Raw genomic sequence first — 22,251 nt, forward strand, 5'->3', positions numbered from 1 at the left:
ATAGATTAAAACCAAACGAACAGCTGAGTAGATGTGGAAGCCACCAGAGGCGGCAGCAGCAGCAACAACAACTGCGAGAAGTTGGATCAGAAGGGGCAAACGATTCTTTTCCAACCAACACAACAAGGGCAGCAGGCCAACATGATCTGGTGTGAAGGAGCAAAGGCATATCTAGCGGCCTTTTTCTTTTACCTTCTCCACTCCGTTCTGGAGAGAACCTGATTCTTCATCATCTCACATACAGACATACACACGTCAGGCTTGGATCAAAAGGCCATACGATCGCGAGTTAGCAGAGCTTTCGTGACCGGGAGGCACCTTTGTTCCTCCGGCTGGCCGGACCCAGCCACCGACGAACCGCATCGCCCGGATACACCGCTGCCATGCGTGCGTGTAGGTCGATCCGTCCGATGGCTAGCTAGGTAGCATTCGTCTCGTTTCTCTCCTTCCTTTTCTCTTTACTTCTTAATCCCTTTTCCAAATTTAATTTATTAGGGGCAGCAGCAGGACAGGTACGTAGTTTGTTAAAATCATCGAAGAAAGCATCTCTGCTGTGCGTCAAACATGGGATGGGATGGAATGGAATCGGCGAGTTGTCGATCTCTGACTGAGACTGCATGCGCGCGCGCTGGAAAGCGAGAGGGGATGGGATGGCAGCCCCGGCCGACGTAGCTTGCCTCTCCCATTGGTCAGTCGTCACACACAGCAGGCCTTTCTGGACCTGGAAGAAAACCAAGGCGGCAAGGAAGGCCTCTCCCATTGCAGGTGGAGGTGGTAGGCTGGTAGCCTATATAAACGCGGGGAGTGGCTCGGTTGAAGTGGCAACACCAACGCAACCACGTTACGCACCATAGAACATACCCGTGAGAAGCTAAGACCCGGCCGTTGCTCACCACAGCATCATCGCCGCGCCGTGCTAGCTCAAGGATGGAGAACAACAGGCAGCAGCAGCAGGCGCCGCCGCCGCCAGGTCAGATCCCGATGCGATCGACTGAGAGTCCGAGTAACATGGATGCTGAGACATGACGTGCATGCAGGCTACCCGACGGCGGCTGCAGGCTTGGAGCAGGAGCAGGGAGGCAGGAAGGGACGACGCCGGGAGAAGACGACCTCGCGCGGGGATAAAGGCTTCATCGAAGGATGGTAACTACTTACTACTAGACTAGAAGCTCTTTTTTTTTTGGCGCCAAAAAACCTGATCGATGGATGAGCTGACCTGTGGTATTTAATTTATTCGGTTCTTAATTAATGATCTGTTTCAGCATCGCGGCGCTCTGCTGCTGCTGGATCTGCGAGATGTGCTGCGACTAGGCACGCAGCTAGCGGTCAGCTAGCTCTCCGTCTCCGGCGGCTATACATACGAAATACGATGAGAGAGCTAGCCTGCCACAGCTTCTGCTTCTGCTTCTGCAAGAGAGATCTGCTTAAATTATTCTATCGTCCAGAGCTGCAGCAACACCTGATATGTTTGTTTGGGGTGTTATTAGTAGGGAGAGCTAGCTCAGCTTTATTATTGTTAATAATAATTCTGTGCTGTACGTAGCTATAGCAAGCATACGTATGTATACACGTATATGTATGTGTTTTACCGTGACTTGAATGTTTGGAAATGGTGATTTCATTGCCTTCTTTTTGTCGGTGGTCTTTATACACTTGCGGACCAACGTCACCGTACATACATGCGACTAGGCACCATTATATTTCGTGGAACGCTGACTGATTAGTGCTGTTGTTGCTGCCGCAAAACGGTGCCACGAACTGTCATATATGTTCATTTTGGCTGATTTGGACAAGGCTGCATTTTGTTGATATACATGCGATGCAGACTGTACGGATTAGTAGAATAAATCATGGTATTTTTTTCAGAAACAAGTGATACAGTTATGGTTAGTACATATTTCCTTGCAAAGCTTGGTGTCATTATTATCAAGCGGCGAGCCTTAATTAACCATAAATAATGCGGCTTTTCTTTTTAGTTTTTCACGTACGGTCCAGAGAAATAAGCACGCATTTACCTTATTAAAGTTCTTATCATGGACATTCACTGTTCAAATACGTGCATAAGCGCACACAGTTTCATACTGCGGGTTAACCAAAGCATATAGCGTCTGCTAAAAAATCCTCAAAAAGGTATTGAGAGGTTCGTGGCTAATTGTGTCATACTTTGTCTAAGGTTAGTCGTCCGAATCAAAGAAAATAACCCTTAGACAGAAAAGTTAGGTAAAATATGACAACTTAGTCATCAAACCAAACATGTCCTAAATTCTACAACTGCTAAAGATAAATGAACATATTCGTGGGACAATATTGCTTTCAACTCATCCAAGTTCTATAGTCTCACTTTTCAGTTAATCCAGCCTCTCGTTGTCTTTAATTGGATTTGGCAATCCAAGGTCGAGAAAAAACTCAAGATTTTGTATGGTTAGTATTCAGTGACAGAATCAATTCCAAGAACATTTGATTCTGCCATCCCGGCATGGCTTCATCAATGGCAGTAGAAAACATTGGTTGTACAAACTCTCCCTAATCCCCTGTAATTCGTCTTCTTGTCTGTTCTAAACCTTATTTTCTTTTCAAATTTTAATAAAATTTTCAGTAGGGGCCCTCCCCTCCTGTTCAATCAAAAAAAATCCAAGAACATCCTCAGAAGAAAAGGTTTTTGCCGCTAGACAACAACTTTGAATGCACTCTGTGCGACATACACTACGAAGAGACGACTTCTCACTTGTTTCTCCACTGGAATCATGATGATCTTGACTTCTTTCCAATGATTCATGAGGCTAAGAGTGTCTTTGGCCATAGTTTCTTCATAGAAATTTTGACGCTTATGCTGTGGTGCATTTGAAAGCAGAGGAATGACTTCACCTTTTGAAATGAGGCTCCTTTTTCTTCTTGGTGACGGTGCTTCAACGACATGTTAAAGTCGCAAATGCTGAGATTTAACCTCTCTTTTAGAGCTAGGCTATTGATTTGGCTAAATTCACGATACCTTCTTTTCTTGTCTCTTTTCCCCTTGTAATCGTAGCTAGGCTATTGATTTGGCTAAATTCACGATGACAAGAAACTTCTTCTTTTCTTGTCCTCTTTTCCCCTTGTAATCGTATTTTCATTACAAAAGGTTTTAATAAAATTCCGTTGTAGGAGTTTCCCTATAGCCTTTTCCCCTCAAAAGAATTTGAATCATGAAGTTGGAAACACAGTTTGCCAATGTTTTCACAGCAATCTGACATACAGATCTCATATTATCGTGTTACTATACAATAATAATCTTTTAGGCTTCAGCGACAGCAGAAAAAATCACATGTAATTCCCTGAATACCATCGATCTTCTGGAGTCCATTTATCTTCGTATCTTCCAAGCGAGTACCCCACTTCCTCAGCAGGTACATCAGCAAGATGTAGGGGATCTGGTTCTATGCCATAATCAGTGAGTGGCCGGTGCTCAAGAACCTTATCATGTTCAATAACAAAATCTGGAATTTCAACCTCTCCCTTTCTTATATCGCCCCAGAGATACTCCAGTCGACTAATGTACTTGATTTTCCAATACAACCTGTAACAGAATAATTAACAGAGGTAAGGGAGTTGTTTGCAAATGTTCAAAACTGAATAAAAATTTAGCCATTGAGAAAAAAAGGTTAATGGATCTATCATAATTCCTGAAAAGGTAAAGAGATTGAGATGATTGAGCTCAGAATAATATCCTTGGCAACTCAGATGGCACGACTAGAACAAAATTGCAGCATTCTACCTTGCCAACAATATCCAGATATTTCAATACTTGACAGTGAATAAAGAATAGAGAGCAGTAAACAAGATCAGCAAGTCATAGAGTTTATTGCAACAACGCAGTCCATTTTAACTCTATTTTACAAAAAAAAAGGACTGCTACAACAGCTGATGACACACTTGTCTGTTTAGAGACTTTACTCATTCTGGATAATGCATGTAACGAGTATTCAGTACACTGCATACAATGAATATTCAGTAATGGATCCTGTGCTTTGTTTCAGTGTTTATTTTTATTTTCAACATTTACTTTATTAAGAAGGATGTAATTTGCATTCTATTTTAACTTTCTATAATCATATTTGTCTTACAGACACAAAGGAAAGTGATCGGTAGAACTTTATAAAACGTATAAGCATGACTATAGAGTAAGGTATGTAGCAGCATCCTTGTTTTGTTTACAATGTACGAATAGTTTGGGCAGCTGCCAGCTTATACAATAAAAGTAACGCCTAAGAACTAGGTGAAAGAATACTGACCCTCCACTTAAAAATAGCCTGCCAAGTGTGGCGATGGCCAGCCTGGAGCGAAGCCCAGGATGCAAGAAGTAGAAAACCTGAAGCCTTTCCTTGTACTCAGGTGAAAGCTCCTCATAAATTGTCCTCAAGATTGACACTCCAGGGTTGTTATCATCAGACTGCACAGTACTGTGCATGTACAAGATGCAGAATGGACCCACAGGCAATTCGGTGCGGAGTTTGTAGAACACATACTTTTTCAGACGTTCACCGTCAATTGCTGGAGCTGGAAACCAAAATTCCGAAGTAAATGCCATGTAAACACTGACACCAAGAGAAGTCTGGGACGCAATAACACTAAGCCTTTAGCAACAAAGCACGAGGATGATGAAGCTATGGAAGCCTTATTCAGCTTGTTGGGTTGTTAATAGCAATAGTGAAAGAATCGGAACATTGGTCAGGTCAGGTCTGCTGATATACTGGCTGGAACTAATAAATTCGTACAGTCCAACAAGCAGATTGACCATCCACCCTTAATTTAGAATGACCATAAGAAAATATGCACTTTGCTGGTATATGAGCTTCAATACATAAAATAAGCTACAGCCTACGTCGGATCTTGTACTTGAAACATGTAAATAAGGTGGGCATGTTACACTGGAAACCTAGATTTCTGATAAATTCAATCTCACGATCCCACGTATCCAAATTTTGTTTTTAGAGAACACGTATGGTGTACCATCCATTGAATAGAAGTTGGTTGGTCCGCATTCCACAATCTGCAGCATCGATCGTTACTGTAGGATTGCAACCGGCAAGCTCACACCTAAATAAATCATCAAATACTTACACTATACGCGCATGAATCATTCCCAATGATTGAATCGACAAAACCATTCGGTTGCGTATAGATCGAAAGGGATTAAATCTCATTCTATTCATTTTTTTTTTTTCATAGCAATCCACGCCTGACCGAGCAACTGCAGCTGTAAGGGGAGCAAATACGTGGCCGATTCGCGCACCCGGGAAGAACTTGCCGACGACACGGACGATGGTTCGGCGGGCCCGATCGGTGCCCTGGACGCGCACGACCTGGCGCTCCTCGAGGTCGGAGAAGCAGGCGTCCGCCTCGGCGAGGCAGTCGTGCCACGAGTGGCGGTCGGAGGGAACGAGGAGCGCTGCGCCGGCGCCGGCGTCGGAGCCCACCACGACCACGGAGAAGTCGCTCCCGCCGCCGCCGCGGGAGCCCGACGCCATCGGTTTCGGTTGGCTTGGCTGCAACTGGAAGCACTCCGTCTGTCTGGCTCGGCAAGCCTTTCACTGTTTTGGGCCGTGACGCGAATTTGGACCGGCGGCCCCATGGTGAACGGAAGCGAGTGGGTTTTGGCCCATCTTTCAGAGCAGAATACACAGCGTTGTCAGGGTCAGTGGGGGGGTGGCTATTTGCTTTGCAAAGAACTCTCGTTCTGGTCAAATTCAATTTAGGGGAATCTGACTAGGGCCGGAAAATTAGCTCGAGTCTCGCGAGCCGGCTCGAGCTCGGAGCAGCTCGAGAGTCTCGAACGAGCCGAGCTGAGCCCTTTTTCGAGTTCGTTTTTGCATCGAGACGAGTTGGCTCGTTCCAGCTCGCGAGCCTTACAAAAATAATTAATTTATAGAATAATAATGAATATAGATAATTTTATGGATAATATCTCATTTTTTAGTCTTTGATGATAAATATATTACAAGTTATAATTTAATTTACTCATAATGTAGAATGATAATTTTATATTTTAAATTTATATAATGTTAATTTACCAAATAATGCAAACGATAAGTACCAAAATATGGTTGGCGAGCCGAGCCGGCTCGTGAGCCAAGATCAAGTCGAGCCGAGCCTCTTTCGCCAGCTCGTGGAATGGACGAGCCGAGCTCATTCAGACACCGAGCCGAACTGAGTCGAACTCGGCTCGGCTTGTTTCCAGCCCTGAACCTGACACAGTCACGAGGGTTGCAGTGGAACAGCGAGTGATGGACGCGAGCGCTTCAAACCCATCCTCGCTCCCTAACACTGAGGGTTTACACCTCCACCTCTCTGCACATCATCATCTATCGAAGAAGCAAGCAACCAAACCTACAGTACAAAAGCTGCAAGCATTTCGACATGCCTGAGCTGCGTGCATGGCTCTGGCGTGTTCTTGCCATGGCCTGCTGCGTTTACGATTCAGATCAGAAACATGATCCCTATCTCACGCTGTTCGTGTCCGTCACCACCAGATCTTGCTGCTGTCATGCATGCTCCCATCTGAACTTTTGGCCGCCGTCACGCGTGACGCCATGCTGGGGTAAGCAAAGCCTCTTGTCCCTTTTTGGAACCCACCCCACCTCACACTGCACACCTGACGCGCGCGTACTACTAGTATGTGGTTCCTCTCCTCCGACACGTTCAGGTTCACGCTGTCGCGCGTTTCTTTTCCTGTGCCTTTTCCAAGCGAAAGGTCCGAGCTGTTGAATCGATCTGTCGGTTTCGCATACGGCGGATGCATACACACGACAAAAAAAGGGTCACTCATATCCGGTGATACCTATGCGATTACGGATCACCCGTACCTATAAAAATTAATTATCTACCAAACTAATATATTACACAAACATCAAGTATATCCATATAAATAGAATTACAGAATTTCTAGCTTTATTCAATCATCCATTCAACTGTACCATAAATAATTAGATAAAGTAGCAACATATTACATACTCCATTACATAGTCATCAAAGTTGTTAAGCCTTCTATGACATTATCGTTCAAAAAGTTGTGCCATTGACATTCGTTTGTCATTGACAGTCGGCCTGACGCCCCATCCAGTGATGTCGTGCCATTGACAGTCGTTTGTCATTTCAGTTGCCACGGCAGAGCTAAATCATCAGTTGTTTTGCATCCATAGCTAGCTGCTCGATTTGGTCACAAGTTGAGAGAAAAGAAAAGGCGGAGACATTTCTTCTGATCACCAGATCATGTACTAATTGCTGGAGTGGATCCATTCACAGTGATAGTTACTGATGTGAACTTTAATTAGTTCAATGCTAGGTCGCTCTTGTTCAGCTATTGACCGCTTCCTTGTCCATGGTTTCTTTTTGGTGCTTTGTCTCATCGCTTTTTCTTCATTACATAGACTGTGCTAGGGATGGCAGTTGGACCCGTGGGTATGGATACCCGTGGGTTTCGTACTCGGTGGATATGGATACGGGTAGAAAAAATTCACCCGCGGGTCCTATCGGGTAGGATACCCGAAATATATCGGGTCGGGTATGGATAAAATACTTTACTCGCGGGTATCCAGTGGATATCCGATATATTAATATACCTCTTTAATGTGCTACATCCACTAAAAATTAAGGACCATAATAGAATGGAGCCAAAAAAATACACAAAAATCCTGATTTTGTTGCATGCTGGTTGCTGCTACTTCACCATGGACACAGGCACGACCACGGACTGCTGTTGCTGGCGGCAGACTGCTGCTACTATACACCATGTCACAGGCTGTTGGAGCCGGTTGCTGCATGCTGTTTTTATTTATCAATTTATCATGGCGCATGTGTTGTTGATTAATAAATATTAATTTGTGCTAACAGTCAACTGTAATGTACTAGAGATCAATGAGACATTGACAATGTTATGACTGTCAACTGTCATGAACTCATTAAGCTTTTATTCTCTGTACTCGAATTTATATATATTGGATGCGATAATTATGAGTTTAGATATTGTATCGACGTGTAGCCAAATATAGTCATTCTCGTGTTGTACTGGTGCTTAGATGGAAACAAAAATATTTTATGTATTTATTATAACACTAATTGAATGTTATTTAGTCTACAGTAACATATCCACTGGATACTCGATACCCGGTAGATACCCGATGGGCACGGGTACGGGTACGGGTATAGTTTCTCGCCCGATTGGCTTGGTGGGTATGGATATTTGTATAAGTCTCGGGTACAATTTCGGATCGGGTATTATTATACCCGAACAAAATCCGACCCGCTGCCATCCCTAGACTGTGCCCTGCCCTTTATACGTTCTAGTGAAGATTCTTGCTGATTATACATGTGAGTGATGAGTATCTGTGCAATTGTTGTTTACTGAACTTCATTTCGGTGTCCTGACTTGGCATCACTCTTCTTGTATGGGCATGTGAATCTGACCGACGAGCAAACCTGATGGACAGTGCATATCATATCAGGGGTGCGTCGCCCCAATAGGCCTAAATTGGTGTTTAAAATGTCAGGGGACATTTATTAGCAGACTCATGTGGTTTTATATTTTTTAGCATCATTTTGTCTTTCAACAACCCCTAGTAACAGATTTTGAGAGGGGGGGGGGGGGGGGGTGTTAGTAACCTGTTGGAGTTGCTCTTATATAAATTGCCCGCATGGTGGTAACGAGAATACACCTATAGGATCCACGTGCATCTAATGCTCTGTCCATAAACTTTCTCTCTCTCTTTCGGACATTTGAATATGGAATGGTTGATACTATTTCTATACGAGTACTAGTTACAATTCAAAAGAATTTGAATTATCGAGACGTGTGGTGTCCGTTTTGGGACCAAAGAATATGTTAGCAGCTGTACTAGTTATACACTAACACAAAAATAGACCGACCCAAACAGGCCCATCGAGTCCCTGGCAGGAATTTTATGAATTCCATCCTTCCAAATTGGAGAGAAAGAGGGGTACGCTATGAACAAAACTTAACACATCATCATCGTCGGCTCCATCTGACCTGATTAAAATCTAACTAGATACGGAGTAACAGAACACACAAAACGACCAAAAGAAAGCAACGTGCGTGACGGCCACCTGACGCCAACGACACGAGGGACATCTGTCTCCTTGGCAGAAATACGGGGAGGACACGGCGCCGACTCGACGCGCGTTCGTCCATCAGTCGAAGCGGCGACCGCGCCAGGCGGAGACGGAGAAGATGGCGCGCTCCTGCCAGCACAGGAAGAAGGCGCCCTTGTCCTCCCGCACCTTGAAGCCGTCGCAGCCGAGCCCCTGCGCCGCCCGCCGCGCGTGCAGCAGCGAGTAGTAGCTGAGCGGGACGCGGGCGAAGCCGTTGCCCTCCATCCGCGCCGCCCAGCGGTCCAGGCGCTCGTGCCGCTCCCGCCGCTCGGCGCCGTCGCACGCCACGATGTTCTTCACCTCCTCCGCGAGGTGCCAGCGCTCGACGCGCGCGCGCTCCACCGACCCGCGGGGCGCCGCCGACTCCAGGCAGTCGAAGAGCGCCGCGTAGTAGTTGAGCACCTCCACGAACCGCTCCGTCAGCGCCGCCGCGTTGTGCGACGCCTCCTGCTCCGTCACCACCACCACCTTGGGCGACAGGCCCCACAGCGCGCTCAGGAAAGCGTCCGCGCGCGACGTGGACGGAGACACCCCGGACTCCGGGCTCCGCTGCCGCTTGTCGCCGCTGCTCTGTTGGTGGCAGCTGTCCTTGGCGGAGTCGTCGTCGGAGGCCAGTAGACAGTGCAGCTGCAGGCTGCAGGTGATGGCCAGCGCCTCGCCGGTCTTGACGCGGAGGGACTCTACGTCCAGCGTTTCCAGGCGGGATACGATAGGGTTAAACTGGAACGGCACGTCCAACCGTTCCGCCTCCTTGGTGAGCACCATAGCCGTCTGCGCGAGCACTTCCCTGTGCTCGTGCACGGCGGTGAGGCGGAGGTGCGGCGGGCCCTCGGGCCGCGCGGCCAGCAGGTGGAGCAGCTCGAGCCACTGCACGGCGTCGGCGCCACCCAGATCGACGACGTGCACCATCTTCTCGGACTCCATAGCCTCCAGGACCGACTGGTTGGCGGCGGCGCCTGCGAGGCGGAGGAACGGGCAGAGGTCGAGGAAGTGGCGGCGCGCGGCGGCGAGCTCGGCGGGCGTGGGCCCCGCGCGGGGCAGGAGCAGCGCGCGGCACAGGCCCGGCCATGCGCGGAGCGCGCGCCGCGCTAGCGCCTCGGCGAAGGCGGCGGCCACGCGCTGCATGGCGTCGCCGTCGGGGGACGCCAGCGACGCGATGTGCTCGAGCGCGGCGTTGGCGGCGTCCAGGCGGCCCGCGGCCGCCGCCGCCGCGCAGTTGAGGAGGAGGTGGATGAGGCAGAGGCCGCGCTCGTCGGAGCGGAGGTCGCGCGGCAGCCACGGCGGCGTCGGGGCCCCCGCCGCGGCGGGCGACCCGTGGAGCGGCATGCTGGAGAAGGTGTGCAGCGGGGAGGACGTGACCGACGACGAGGAGCCCTCGTCCTGGACCATCAGGCAGGCAGCGTTTTGTTGTCCTGGTGGTCGTCCTTGTTGGCACGGGCGGGCAAGCGACGGCGACGCGAGCACCGCTGCTTAATTTGCTCCGTGAAGCAAGCAAAGGTCTAAAAGCTTGTGTGCTTGGCGGTGTGGATTTGTACGGGCGCTAGAGATCGAGAAGAGTTAACCGGGAGAGCAGCAGCAGGTGAGGTGAGGGAGGGGAGGGGAGGGGACGGTGGCGGCAGGTGGGCTTTTAAAGAGAGGCGCTAGGACGACGGGCAGGGCGGAAGGAACCCCGAGGGCGAGGTAGAGGACGCTGCTTGTGTCTTGGACTATTGGGGGCGGTGCGGTGACCGACAAAAAGCGGGGGGCTTTTGTCCGCACCGTCGCGCCTGTTGGCTGTTGCCGGTCCCCTTCTATTCTTCTCCCTCCGTGATCTGCGTGGCCTCACACACTCGACCCAGCCAGGAAGCCGCTCTCTGCTTGTCGCCTTGCTCCGGCTGGATCTTGTTGCAATTTGGTGAGGAGGTGCTGATTCCGATGACTGCTAGTGCCCGTGTTTCGTTGAATTTTGGGAAAGAAAGGCCGTCTCCATCGGGGCATCCGTCCACCCAGCCTCTCGCACGGGGCTTGTCGCGACGTGGCGAGTGAGGGAATAAGGCCGCCCCTCGTTATTCCTCCGACCCCCCGCAACGCGACGACGGCGCCGCAACAAAACAAAATTGCGCCCCCCTTGTTCCTTTCTTCCATGCCCCCGACGCATGCATGTCCTCTCCTCTCACGCGACTAGTATTATTATTATTATAGTGCGTGCTGCTGCTGCTGCTATCTTTATTTTTGGAAACGTTACTTGCTCTCAAACAAACAAAGCAGAGGAAACAAAGCAGAGGACAATGGACCCACTCCCCAAGGTAAAAATAACAAACTGCTACGTATTCGGCAACGCATTACGCATACACCTTGACCTTGTAGCGGCAGCACAAGAATACAATTATTCAACAATGACAACGTACGGAGGAATGGAGCCACACTGAAGCTGAATGAATGCAGTAGGAGTAGTAGTACGTAGAAGCAGGCGGAGGCGTCGTGTAGCGCGTTGGCTCAGATTTGCCAGGTCGACCCACGAGAATTGAAGACGCTGTGGAATCAGACTTTTTGTTTGGCGTGTGGGTGTGTGCAAAACATATTTATGGCTACTTTAGAAACCTCAAAGTCCTTTTCGAGATCGGAAGGAATTGATTTGGAAATAAAATAATTTCCTCTTCGATTTCAAATGGGGTTTAAGATTTCCAAACTAGCCCTTCGAAATATGGACACCCCTGCTTTGATCTATGATCTGTCAAAAGTCAGGTCAATTTCACACTTTCCGTATTCATTTAAGTAGCTAGTAGGACGCCGTGTATATTAGTATTAGCTTAGTGCTGCTACTTACTACTCGCTCGTGTCTGGGGAACAAATAAATGAAAAAGACACACTGTCCGGAGAGATCGGCGCGTGCCATACTGCCATTTCTTTTTTTTTTTATAAATATATGACATTGTTAATTTTTTTTATAAAAAACTTTAACCACTCGTCTTATTAAAAAATAATAAATTATTATTTATTTTGTTACGATTTGTTTTATCACCTAAGATAGTTTGGGTTTGATTTAAAACTTTATATTTTTAAAATAAATATTTTAAATAAGACGAGTGGTCAAAATTTTTCGAAAAAAATTAAATATGTTATATATTTGTGAACGGATCTATTTTTACGGGATCCTATATTATGATTTTCTGAACAACAAACTAGGAATTTTCTCCCTCTTTTCCTAGCGTGTGGCACTTAGCTCTGGACGTCCAGGACTGCAGTCAGTCTCCAGGGTTGTCGTCGTCTGTTCACACGTACTTACACGTGCTGTATGTATTCTCACTGTATACGTTACGTTACATGCATTGAATCCTTATCAGCAGGTTAAAACTTATTAATTTATTTTACAAAAAAACAGATTAGGACCACCGGTTTCAACTCTTCTCTGGAGTATAGTTTTAGTTTCCCCTCCGGAAGCAAAGTCGCCGTGGCGAGTGCCGTGTCCAAGTGACGAGGCGTCTGGTTTTGACCACACGATAACACGGGGCTGCAGTTAAGCGCAATGTATGAATTAATTACGACGATGGACATGGACCTCCAGGTTTTGAAGCAAACCTTGTCGTCATCGCAGGTGTCCGGTCCAAAGCGTCACGGTCGTCGTCGGAACCGAACCAAACCAAGACGCTGGATTTTTCTCCCAGGCCGGAAAGCCAAGGCACCAAGCTACCGCATCGCATTACTGGCTCTGCTAGCTAGAGTAGAATAGTCTGTCCGTGATGAGGCAGCTAGCAGCATGTTGTTTTAATTTCTGTGCATACGACTTGTAACAGTTGGCATGTGTTTTTGGTTCATCGGAAAAAAATTGCCGGATTCCGAATGTAAGACCACTTGTCGTCGCCTGATGAATTGTTCAATGTGATGTCCTGAATGTCTTCCTGCAATTGTATCAATCATCTGTGGCTTGCTGGGATATATAAGAGGTAGGTGGAAGAGAAAAGAAAACAGTGTGAGTGTGAGTAGTAGTGGCTACTGGCTAGGGATGCTTGCGACAAGGTCCATCCAAGAGCCATGCCAGAGGCGACGAAGCGAACAGAAGGAGACAGAGATATAGGATTAGCTAGGAGGAGGGGTCCATCCAGAAACCGATGCTTAGGGCAGGGCCGCAGGGGACACCATGCTCCATGGACCATGGATGGGTATATGGGGCTGGCAACCAAGTAGGGGTTCGCGCCTTGTCGCGGTGCCTCGTCGCCCGGAAACCGATGCTTTGGACGCTTGCTGCGCTGCTTGATTGCCAAAGGCATCCTCTTCCTTGTGTTGGCGTCGGCTGGACCTGGACTGGACTGGACTGGACTGGACACGAGTGGATCATCAGCAGGGGGCGTCTGCCTCGCTCCACCCAGTGGTGCGACGCGGTCATGCTGCTTGCAAGCTGAGGGACAAAGCCCCGATAGAGAGGTACGTAGCGAGCTGAGGGAACAGCACACAATTCGAACTCCACCGATCTCATTAACATCTTTGTGGGATCATTTCTTGTAAGGATAAACCTCTAGCTACGTACGTATTTGCTTGATTGCCAAAAGATGTTTGTCTCGCGTTCAATTCTATGAAGCCAAATGAATAGGTTTTTCAAGGCTTCGTCGCATATAACCTCTTGTGTTCCAATTTCCTGTGCAGGCGCTAAGACTATTAAACTTTAGTTTTCGTAACCAAGCAGACGCCGAACTGGCATAACAAATTAACAATCCCCTGTCCTACCCGAGCCCACTGTTGCTACCTCCCTCTCAGTCAGTAGCGGATCCAGGATTCGTAAATAGGCTGGACTAGTATATAAACAACTAACAATCATCAACAATTGTATATATATATGCGACTAACAATCTATATGCGACTTATTTTCCCTGGGTTATTGTGAAGCTCCACAAAGCTGTAATCCCCTCTGGCGACACATAAAGTTATTTTTGTACTCAGTAGTGAATGCATTAATTAGTTCTTTCTCCATATATTGTTATTGTGTTCTCTTGCCCCTACTTTGAACTCCAATTATGATTTTGCCCTTGTTTTTATTCACTTCGTGATTTTACTTGTACTTCTTTAAAAACGAGGTCTTCTTCTTGACTCTATTATAGTTGAGTCCGGACTATATATACAGAATTCTCATACTATTATATTTTCAGCATGAACTACACTGCTACTGCAAACAATTATCAATTCAGATAATATGTTACTTCTAAATGTATATATGGACATATATTACTATTTTACATGTCTAAATCAACAACCTTTTATATCTGCGTAAATACATTGAGCAACAACTCGCGCCTAGTGCTAGACATACTTCAGCGATATGCATACGATTTTTACCATGTGTGTCAAGAGAAAAAATGGTCCTCTCACTAAGGCTCTATGAAAAAGGTGATCAGTAAAGAAATAACGACTGACCGAGCAAGCTTAGCTAAGTGGAGGAGAGTGACAGGGAGGCTATTGTTCTACAAGCAAAGGATCGGAGCTCAAGAGCCGGCTGCACTGTGATCAAAGAAGCTTGACCTCCAATCACGAGCAAGCAAGCTACCAGCAACCTCAAGTGTTTGGGGGGAGTTGTGAGTATAGATAGATAGGGGTGTTTGAATACACTAGAGCTAATAGTTAGTGCCTAAAATTAACTGAAGACATCTAAACACTCTAGTTAATAGTTCAACTATTAGCTATTTTTAGTAAATTAGTTAATAGTTAGCTAGCTATTTGTTAGTTAGTTAATTCCACTAGCAAATTTTTAGCCAACTAACTATTAGCTCGAGTGCATTCACACCCCTAAAGAAGGATGGGACACGATCTAGCGGGTAATGCTAAAAATGTTTTTTTTGTTGTCCACAGTTCGGTTAGATAGACTGTGGCAAAGCTAGGACATAAGGTGGGGTTGGGAGACCATCCCCCATGCCGGCAATTATTATTTTTTGCTGATACTAATACTAATATAACCCAACTAAGCACATCTATCGCAATTATTATTTTAGCTAGCATTTTTTTCATGTATAGAAAGATGTAAATCATTCCATTCCAACTAAGCATATCTCTTGTAGTTAGTAAGGTAAGCATATATTGTGCTATATATAGTTGCTTTTGTTGATACTAATATTAATATATCCCAACTAAGCATACCTCTTACGATTATCATTTCAGCTAGCACATCTCTTACTGTCCAGCGAAGCATATCTCTTTCTATATAGAAAGATGCAATAGACTATTTCAACTAGTCAACACTAGTCAAACATATGGCAGCCATGTTAGTACGAATGTCAGTGCAATGCATCCACCGGCGATAAGACCCTGCACAACTATCACCTGGATGAGGAGGATATTTCCGAATCATATATTGTGCGATATATGTAGTTGCTTTATTACCTTTGTCTTCTTGCTGATACTAATATGATACATCCCAACTAAGCATATCTCTTACAATTATTATTTTAGCTAGCAAATCTCTTCATGTACAGAAATATGCAATATACCATTCCAACTAAGCAAACCTCTTGGTATTATTAAGCTAAGCACAGATTGTGCTATATATGTAGTTGCTTTATCCTTGTATTATTGCTGATTGATGCTAATATTGACAACTAAGTTCTTATGATTATTTTTAGCCAGTGAATATCTTCCTATATAGAAAGATATAATAAACCATTCCAGCTAAGCATATCTCTTGCAATTATTAAGGTTAGAGTATATTGTGCTATATATAGTTGCTTTGTCCTTGTTTTCTAAAGGTGCTTATTTTCACTTGACTAGAGAAATATAACCATCCTTACAAAATGCTACACGATGTGTGCCTTGTGCTATTGATATTTGTTGTTCTTGCAAATCTTGAAACTACAATATCAATCCATCATAGTCATTCAAGTATGAGAGTTTTATCCCAGAATATGAGCTCTTCATTCACCATTGCTGATCCAATAAGAATTGAGGCATCAACTGAATCAAACCTTGTAGAACATGTGAGTTCCATTTTATTAGTATTGCACTATTACTGTATTAGTATCAGCACTACATGAATTTGTTATGGATTGAATTTGTTATGCACTACATCATGGCTACTTTTTGCGTTTTTTTGAAGTCTTATGTTCCATAACGATTTCTAGTTACTTTACAATATTAATGGAAGAGGTTCAAATTATATGTTACTTTTAGTTTGTAGTTCCATAGCATTGGTTCAGAAGTTGAAATAGTACTTTGTGTAGTTTTTTTAGAGAGGAACTTTTGTGGTTCCAAACTGTTTTGTATCAGTCCATGTACATTAATATAATCATTAGAAATTGGTGATCATGCAAAATCTATTTCAGCCATGTTTCGGATGGAAAAATAACCTGAAGCATCGAGCTAGATTGGCTGGTAGTTCAGTCCAAATTCCCAACTTATTCATGTGGAATGTGGAAATTTGGGCTATCAAACAGGCCATAACGTGCAATTCACAACTTTTTGTCTACAATTTTAAAAATTCATAGAACTTGGATGTACATAAACAGCGATACGGTTGTCAAAGTTGTAATCAACAGTGCTTAAAGGTGGCCTCCGTTTTGTGGTTGCTGAGAACATGTGAGATTATTAGGTCATGGCAGTAGTATCTTGAATAGAACAGTGTGTACAAAGTGTGTTGTTTTCTCGCATCAGTGTGTATGATCATAAAGAGTATGCTATTTTGTCACAGTATGCAAGATATAGAGCAGACAGCCCCCCTGCTGGTGGATATACAGGTGGCATGGCAACTATAGATGTTTATAGTCACCAACATATAAAGAGCGGACAAGTAACTGCTGCAATAATATGGGTGTCCAATGGCAAGCTTGACCAGAGTGATGACTTAAATGATATACAAGCCGGATGGGTGGTAGGTCTATATATATAGTATGCAATTGGATTTATAATTAGAAATGAGTTCATAAGTTCCCTTTTCTCCATAGGTTGATCCATCCAGCTATGGAGACAGCAAGACACACTTTTTTGTATACTGGACGGTATGAAATCAAAGCTGGTTCTTCTTTACCCCCAAATATATGTATTCAGATAAGCATTTTTTTCCATTTTGTTTTGCAGGCTGATGGATACAAATCCACTGGATGCTTTAACCTGGACTGTAATGGTTTTGTACCTGTGGATGATGCTCCTATCACACCAGGAGATACTTTAGAACCAGAAAATGGCCAATCTAAAATATCATTCAAGATATTTAAGGTAATGCCAATAGTATGTGAAAACTAGTGTCCACACTATTACATGGCCCATCTCCTTACCTCTTATGTTTTCTCCCTTAATAATTGTTAGATGCTTATTCTTAGCTCGAGCACAACTATCCGTTTCATTGCTAAACTAAGATTTTGTCTACAACGTTTACTACTTTTCACTTCTCTTTTTTGAAAAAAGATTGTAAAACAAATATACTTTTTAAGGGAATGTGCAAAACATAAATTATAACGTGAAATTAGGATTAGAGGGGCAAAGAGGAAATGGAGAATGACATGGCAACATATGAGATATGATAGAGTAGAGAGTAAAATGTTATACTTTTTCGGTTGATGTTCATAAAGAGAAATTTGTCTAATCAATTTGGCAAAATACCATATAAAAAGATATGTGCAGCATCATTTTCTTTATTGTCTGCAACGTACTTAACCGAATAAAATTCGACCTGTCTTGGCCAAGGTTTGTTTTTTCCTCATCCAAGTCTAGATCCGATAGTCATTTGGACTAAGAGATAATTTTTAGGACCCACCCATTTTTGCATTAAAAGAAACAAATGATAGTTGATAATTAGGAGGGCCCGTTTTTTTTCGAGCTCCGCCTTGTTGCTTACATCTGATAGGGCAAAAATTGATCAAGTTTATTTCCACTAATCATAAATTCAGTCCCATGGGGGCAAAGGTGAGAAATGACATAATAGGTAAAATTTCCTGTTGCCTTCAACGCATATATTTTCTAGAGTTAGCTTTGGGATGAGGTTTTTTTTTCTCGAAAGCGCATGAGAGGTGCGCATCATTATATTAAGAAAGGAAAAGTCCAAAGTGGACCGAATTACAACACCAAGACCAAACCCTCAAGCCTCCCCCACAAGGGGAAGCCTGACGGGCCCTACTAGACCCTATTTAAAGCGACAATAATTCCCAAACTGTCTAAATGCTTCGCTTCCGCCTTACTCCAACTAATCAACTCATCTAGAAACAATCTCTTTGTCAAATTAATGGAAGGGCTCACTCCATCAAAAACAGCCCTATTACGAGAGAGCCACAAGACCACATAATAATCAATGGTGGCGAATCATAGCTATCGTTGGTCTCGTATCCGTATTAACGATATGTATTATCTCCTAGCTCAATGATATATCCATTTGAAAACTATTTCGTAGAATAAAGATGATGGAGATTGGTGGCTACACTTTGGATATGACATAAACAACCTGAAACCCGTTGGATTTTGGAAGAAAAGCATATTTACCAACTTGCAGGATCATGCTGGATTCATAACCTGGGGTGGTTATACTAGTTGTCCCAATGGAAATGCAAGTCCTCCCATGGGCAATGGGCAATGGCCTGGAAAAAACTCAGCAAGTGTTCGAAATGTTCAATTTGTTGATTCTAGTGGCCAGGGATATGCAGTACCTGTTTGGGCTCTTCGTGTCTTTGCAAGCAACACGAAATGCTACCAAGCTAGCACCTTTTTTGATAGCATGTTCTACTACGGGGGTCCAGGCGGCTGCACTGACTAGCAACCTTCAACATTTGAGGCACCCATATAGCTTCTCTGATGAAATAAAGAGGTTGGTCAAGGATATATAGCTTATCACCAGTCTTTTCCCCCGATAACCTTGCTTGTATCATCCTCTATTCAAATATAATGGCTGTCATATACCTCTAAGTGTTTGGCTCGCCATATGTAACATTATCAGATTGCAGAGAGGTATACAGTCTTGTTCATGTACAAGGGATTAAATCCCCAAGCGGAATTGTTGGTGGAAAATGTGTGCCCGAGGTGGACTCCACGACAGCTCGAATGTGCCGAAGGAAACCAATAACTGGGTCTCTTCGGCCTCATCTTCTTCACAAATTCTGCTACTACTCCCAAGACTACAATGACCTAAGGGCTAGTTTAGAAGCCACAAATCCGTTGGAGGACTAAAATCTCCTTCTTATTTATCTTTGAATAAGAATGGAATTTTAGTCTCCCAAACCCTTAGACCCCGTTTGGATGCCTAGAAATGAAACCTTTTCCAAGAAATAAATTCCAAGAAATGAATTATATAGAATTCAATCGACTAGAAAGTGATTCAATTCCATTATTTTTGTTTGGTTGTACAAGCAATTGAATTCCTAGAATTAAATTCTAGATGTTGTTTGGATACTTTGCACACGGAATTTGAATTTGAATACAAACAAGGATCTCTTGACTTTGCATCTGCTTAAAAATAAGCATGAACAATTTACAACTATCAGAAACTATTAAGTTCACAAATAACAATTCCACAAAGGCAAGTCACACATAACAGTTTTACAAAGTCATCAAATTCGCACATAAAAGTTCTACAAAGACATCAAATCTTCACATAGTAGTTTCATAAAGCCATCAAGTTCGCACACAACAGTTTCACATAGCCATCAAATTCACACACAAAAGTTTCACAAAGACAAGTTCACACAATCAATTCAACAAAGAGATCTAAGTTCACATATAAGTTGTTTCACTTCCTTAGCTGCATCATAAGCCACCTCTTCCTCCTTTCCATTGGGAGTGCCATCATCGACTCAAACTTGCGTGCATTAGAGGTGAGGATGTCATAAAGCTCAAGTTCTGTGTCTTCATCAAATCCCTCAACCTCTTGTAATGCGGTGAGAACTTCGACGGAAGAGGGTAGCTTTGGACCGTCATCTTTCAATGCAGATGTAAGCATGTCGAACTTATCACACCATATAGAGTTAAATGAATCATCTGATCTTTGTCTTTTTAAACTACTCGAGGAAGATACAGAATATGGAGCATCCTTGCCTCTGGTATTATTCTCTTTTGCCATTTCCTTTGAACTTTCAGCTGTTGTTTTAGCACCCTCTCCATTTGCTTGGTCTTTATTGTACACTAGGCTGAGTAGATCCCAAAACTTCACAACCTTATGTCTATATCCTTTTGCTTCCTTATTCCTCTATAAAAAAATTGTTACAAAGATACATCAACAAATAAACTTGGAATTGAAACATAAACTAAGCTGCAAAAAATGGAATAAACTACTAGGCAACAGTAGCATGTATGACCAATTTGCAGGTCTAACTTCCTTGGCACAAGATTTTTAATTTATGATACACAACCCCCCTATAATGATACAATTTGGCAGAATTCATTCCGCAGCACGGCTTCCTTCTCGCAGTCGTTCCGTAGCACTGCCTCATTCTCCAAGTCCATCATGGACTCATCCATGGACTCATCAATTTCCGGCCAGCAATGTCTTCGGTACGATGCAAATCTGTTTCAGCAATGGGTTGCCCAGACAGACTATTTCAGTATAATATGGAGAAATTAAGTTATACTGTAATATAGTTTCATATGACTTTATATTTATGTACCCCTGAATTTTCAAAAGAAACAGAGTACTGAATATTCTAGCCTTTTTCATGCAAGTGTTCAGAAATGGAATGAGCACTAACAACAACTTAGATAATTTACTTAATTTCAGGGTTCACATGTAGAATATTAACATTTGAAGTTGTGGAGTTTAGCAAGGGCGAGAGGAGTTTCTTATTATTTTTTTGTTCCAGAGCCCGGCTGAGAGCAATGCTCTCCAGGCCATGGGCGAGTGGCTTGGTCTTCTGACCGTCAAGGTGTGTGCGAGTCTATGCCTTTCAGGCATGGTGTATGGTCATTTCTCTGACTCTCTTCTTAATATAAAGAATTAAAGATATGCAACTCTCCTAAGTGCTCAAGAAAAAAAGGGTTCACATGATGAATTATCACCTATTCAATATTCTAGAAGAATTGAAAATCAAGACGTATGAAGTTCATAAAAACATTAAATCTCATGATAAACAAGTTTGAATTGAAAAAAAATTACCAAGTCATCATATTCTTCAGTCCTGTCCCGTTTTTTGCTTGGTTTCTAGCAAGAGCTGTTCTTTGTATACTTCAAGCCGAGCACGTCTCTGCTTTGCAAAAGGTAAATTGATTTAACATATTTTTTATCATGTAGTAGAAGTTTTGCTTTAGCAGTCACTAATAATTCAGTGGGGGAAGAAAATAGGATCATTGTTGGTAGATACAACAAAATAATCGATTTACTTATACGAAGCATTCATCTAAGTATCTAACGTTGTAACTTGTAACGATGGCAGACGGACCAAATTTATTTTTTAAGGTAAAACAGTTCTGCTAATTCATTGTAAACAACGACATCGCTTCTCTGACATCGCTGGCAGCAGCGCTCGCTTCACGGGCGTTCCTGGTAGCAGCGCTCGCTTCTCGGGCATTGCTGGCGCCAGATTGGACAACGACGAGGAGGAGAGTGAAACCAAGGAGAGGCCACTGGTGCTTCGACTTCAACCACGCGAGGTCCAGAGCGGCGCTGGACCTTCAGGCCCCGTCCCGTCCGGCTGCAGATCCTACCGCTACTTCCCCGACGCCCGCGCGCTCCAGAGCTGCAGATCCTACGCGATCCTGGGAATCCCCTTGATAGACACACCTCCAGATCGCGACCTCCAGATCGTCGAGATGAGCAGAGGAAGAGGGTGAGGAAGACACGAGATGGATGAGAGCGAGGTAGATGACTCACCTGAGCTGTTTTTTCCGACGAGCGCGAGGTAGACGAGGGCGAGGAAGACGGGGGAGACGGATGAGGGCGGCGGTCCTGGGTGGAGATGGTCTGGGCGACGTAGCAAACCCTGCCTTTCTAGCCTTTTCTCACGGTGGAGGGTCTGAATTGAGAGGATGTCATATTTGCAGGGATTAGAATTAGGTAGAAATGATCAATTCAATTCCACAGACAGCCAAACAGACCAATTCTTGAAAAGTGATTCAATTCAAACCAATTCTTGGGAGCCAAACAGCCCCTTATGGTATTTTAGCTCCCAAACTAGCCCTAAAAGATTATATTTCAACTTTTCATAAACAATAAAGGAAGTTAACGAAACTAGTAGTGCAAAC

At 44.3% G+C, this 22,251-nt stretch overlaps 4 protein-coding genes and 1 pseudogene across 6 annotated transcripts; 2 read left to right on the top strand and 3 right to left on the bottom strand.

Moving 5' to 3' along the window:
* Positions 1 to 860: 860 nt before the first annotated feature.
* On the top strand, positions 861 to 1,629 carry LOC100275154 (uncharacterized). Its single transcript, NM_001328113.2, has 3 exons — positions 861 to 970; positions 1,038 to 1,143; positions 1,263 to 1,629. The coding sequence occupies exons 1-3, from the start codon at positions 928 to 930 to the stop codon at positions 1,309 to 1,311; spliced, it is 198 nt and encodes a 65-aa protein (NP_001315042.1). The 5' UTR covers positions 861 to 927; the 3' UTR covers positions 1,312 to 1,629.
* Positions 1,630 to 3,119: 1,490 nt separating this feature from the next.
* On the bottom strand, positions 3,120 to 5,589 carry LOC100279746 (uncharacterized). 2 transcript variants are annotated; one of them, XM_008656600.3, is made up of 3 exons: positions 5,270 to 5,589; positions 4,269 to 4,533; positions 3,120 to 3,553 (listed from the first exon to the last, which is right to left on the bottom strand). In XM_008656600.3, exons 1-3 carry the CDS (start codon positions 5,502 to 5,504, stop codon positions 3,298 to 3,300), a joined length of 756 nt encoding a protein of 251 aa, XP_008654822.1. In that variant the 5' UTR covers positions 5,505 to 5,589; the 3' UTR covers positions 3,120 to 3,297. The 2 variants fall into 2 exon arrangements, with proteins under 2 accessions (XP_008654822.1, NP_001146176.1); NM_001152704.1 differs by having other exon boundaries at positions 3,191 to 3,553; positions 4,269 to 5,506.
* Positions 5,590 to 8,889: 3,300 nt separating this feature from the next.
* On the bottom strand, positions 8,890 to 11,067 carry LOC103636297 (scarecrow-like protein 3). Its single transcript, XM_008658653.4, has one exon. The coding sequence runs from the start codon at positions 10,528 to 10,530 to the stop codon at positions 9,181 to 9,183; it is 1,350 nt and encodes a 449-aa protein (XP_008656875.1). The 5' UTR covers positions 10,531 to 11,067; the 3' UTR covers positions 8,890 to 9,180.
* A 4,812-nt stretch (positions 11,068 to 15,879) lies between these two features.
* On the top strand, positions 15,880 to 19,028 carry LOC542572 (embryo-sac basal-endosperm layer embryo-surrounding-region). Its single transcript, NM_001112111.1, has 5 exons — positions 15,880 to 16,076; positions 16,787 to 16,966; positions 17,040 to 17,093; positions 17,173 to 17,310; positions 18,479 to 19,028. The coding sequence occupies exons 1-5, from the start codon at positions 15,894 to 15,896 to the stop codon at positions 18,836 to 18,838; spliced, it is 915 nt and encodes a 304-aa protein (NP_001105581.1). The 5' UTR covers positions 15,880 to 15,893; the 3' UTR covers positions 18,839 to 19,028.
* Positions 19,029 to 19,714: 686 nt separating this feature from the next.
* LOC100278477 (uncharacterized) lies at positions 19,715 to 21,995 on the bottom strand (annotated as a pseudogene). The gene is given in 3 exon segments (NR_145457.1): positions 19,715 to 20,581; positions 21,167 to 21,254; positions 21,881 to 21,995. The product of NR_145457.1 is annotated as an uncharacterized protein (transcript).
* Between the last annotated feature and the right edge of the window lie 256 nt (positions 21,996 to 22,251).

Source organism: Zea mays, chromosome 8 (genome assembly GCF_902167145.1).
Source record: "Zea mays cultivar B73 chromosome 8, Zm-B73-REFERENCE-NAM-5.0, whole genome shotgun sequence".
In the NCBI taxonomy this organism is placed as follows: domain Eukaryota; kingdom Viridiplantae; phylum Streptophyta; class Magnoliopsida; order Poales; family Poaceae; genus Zea; species Zea mays.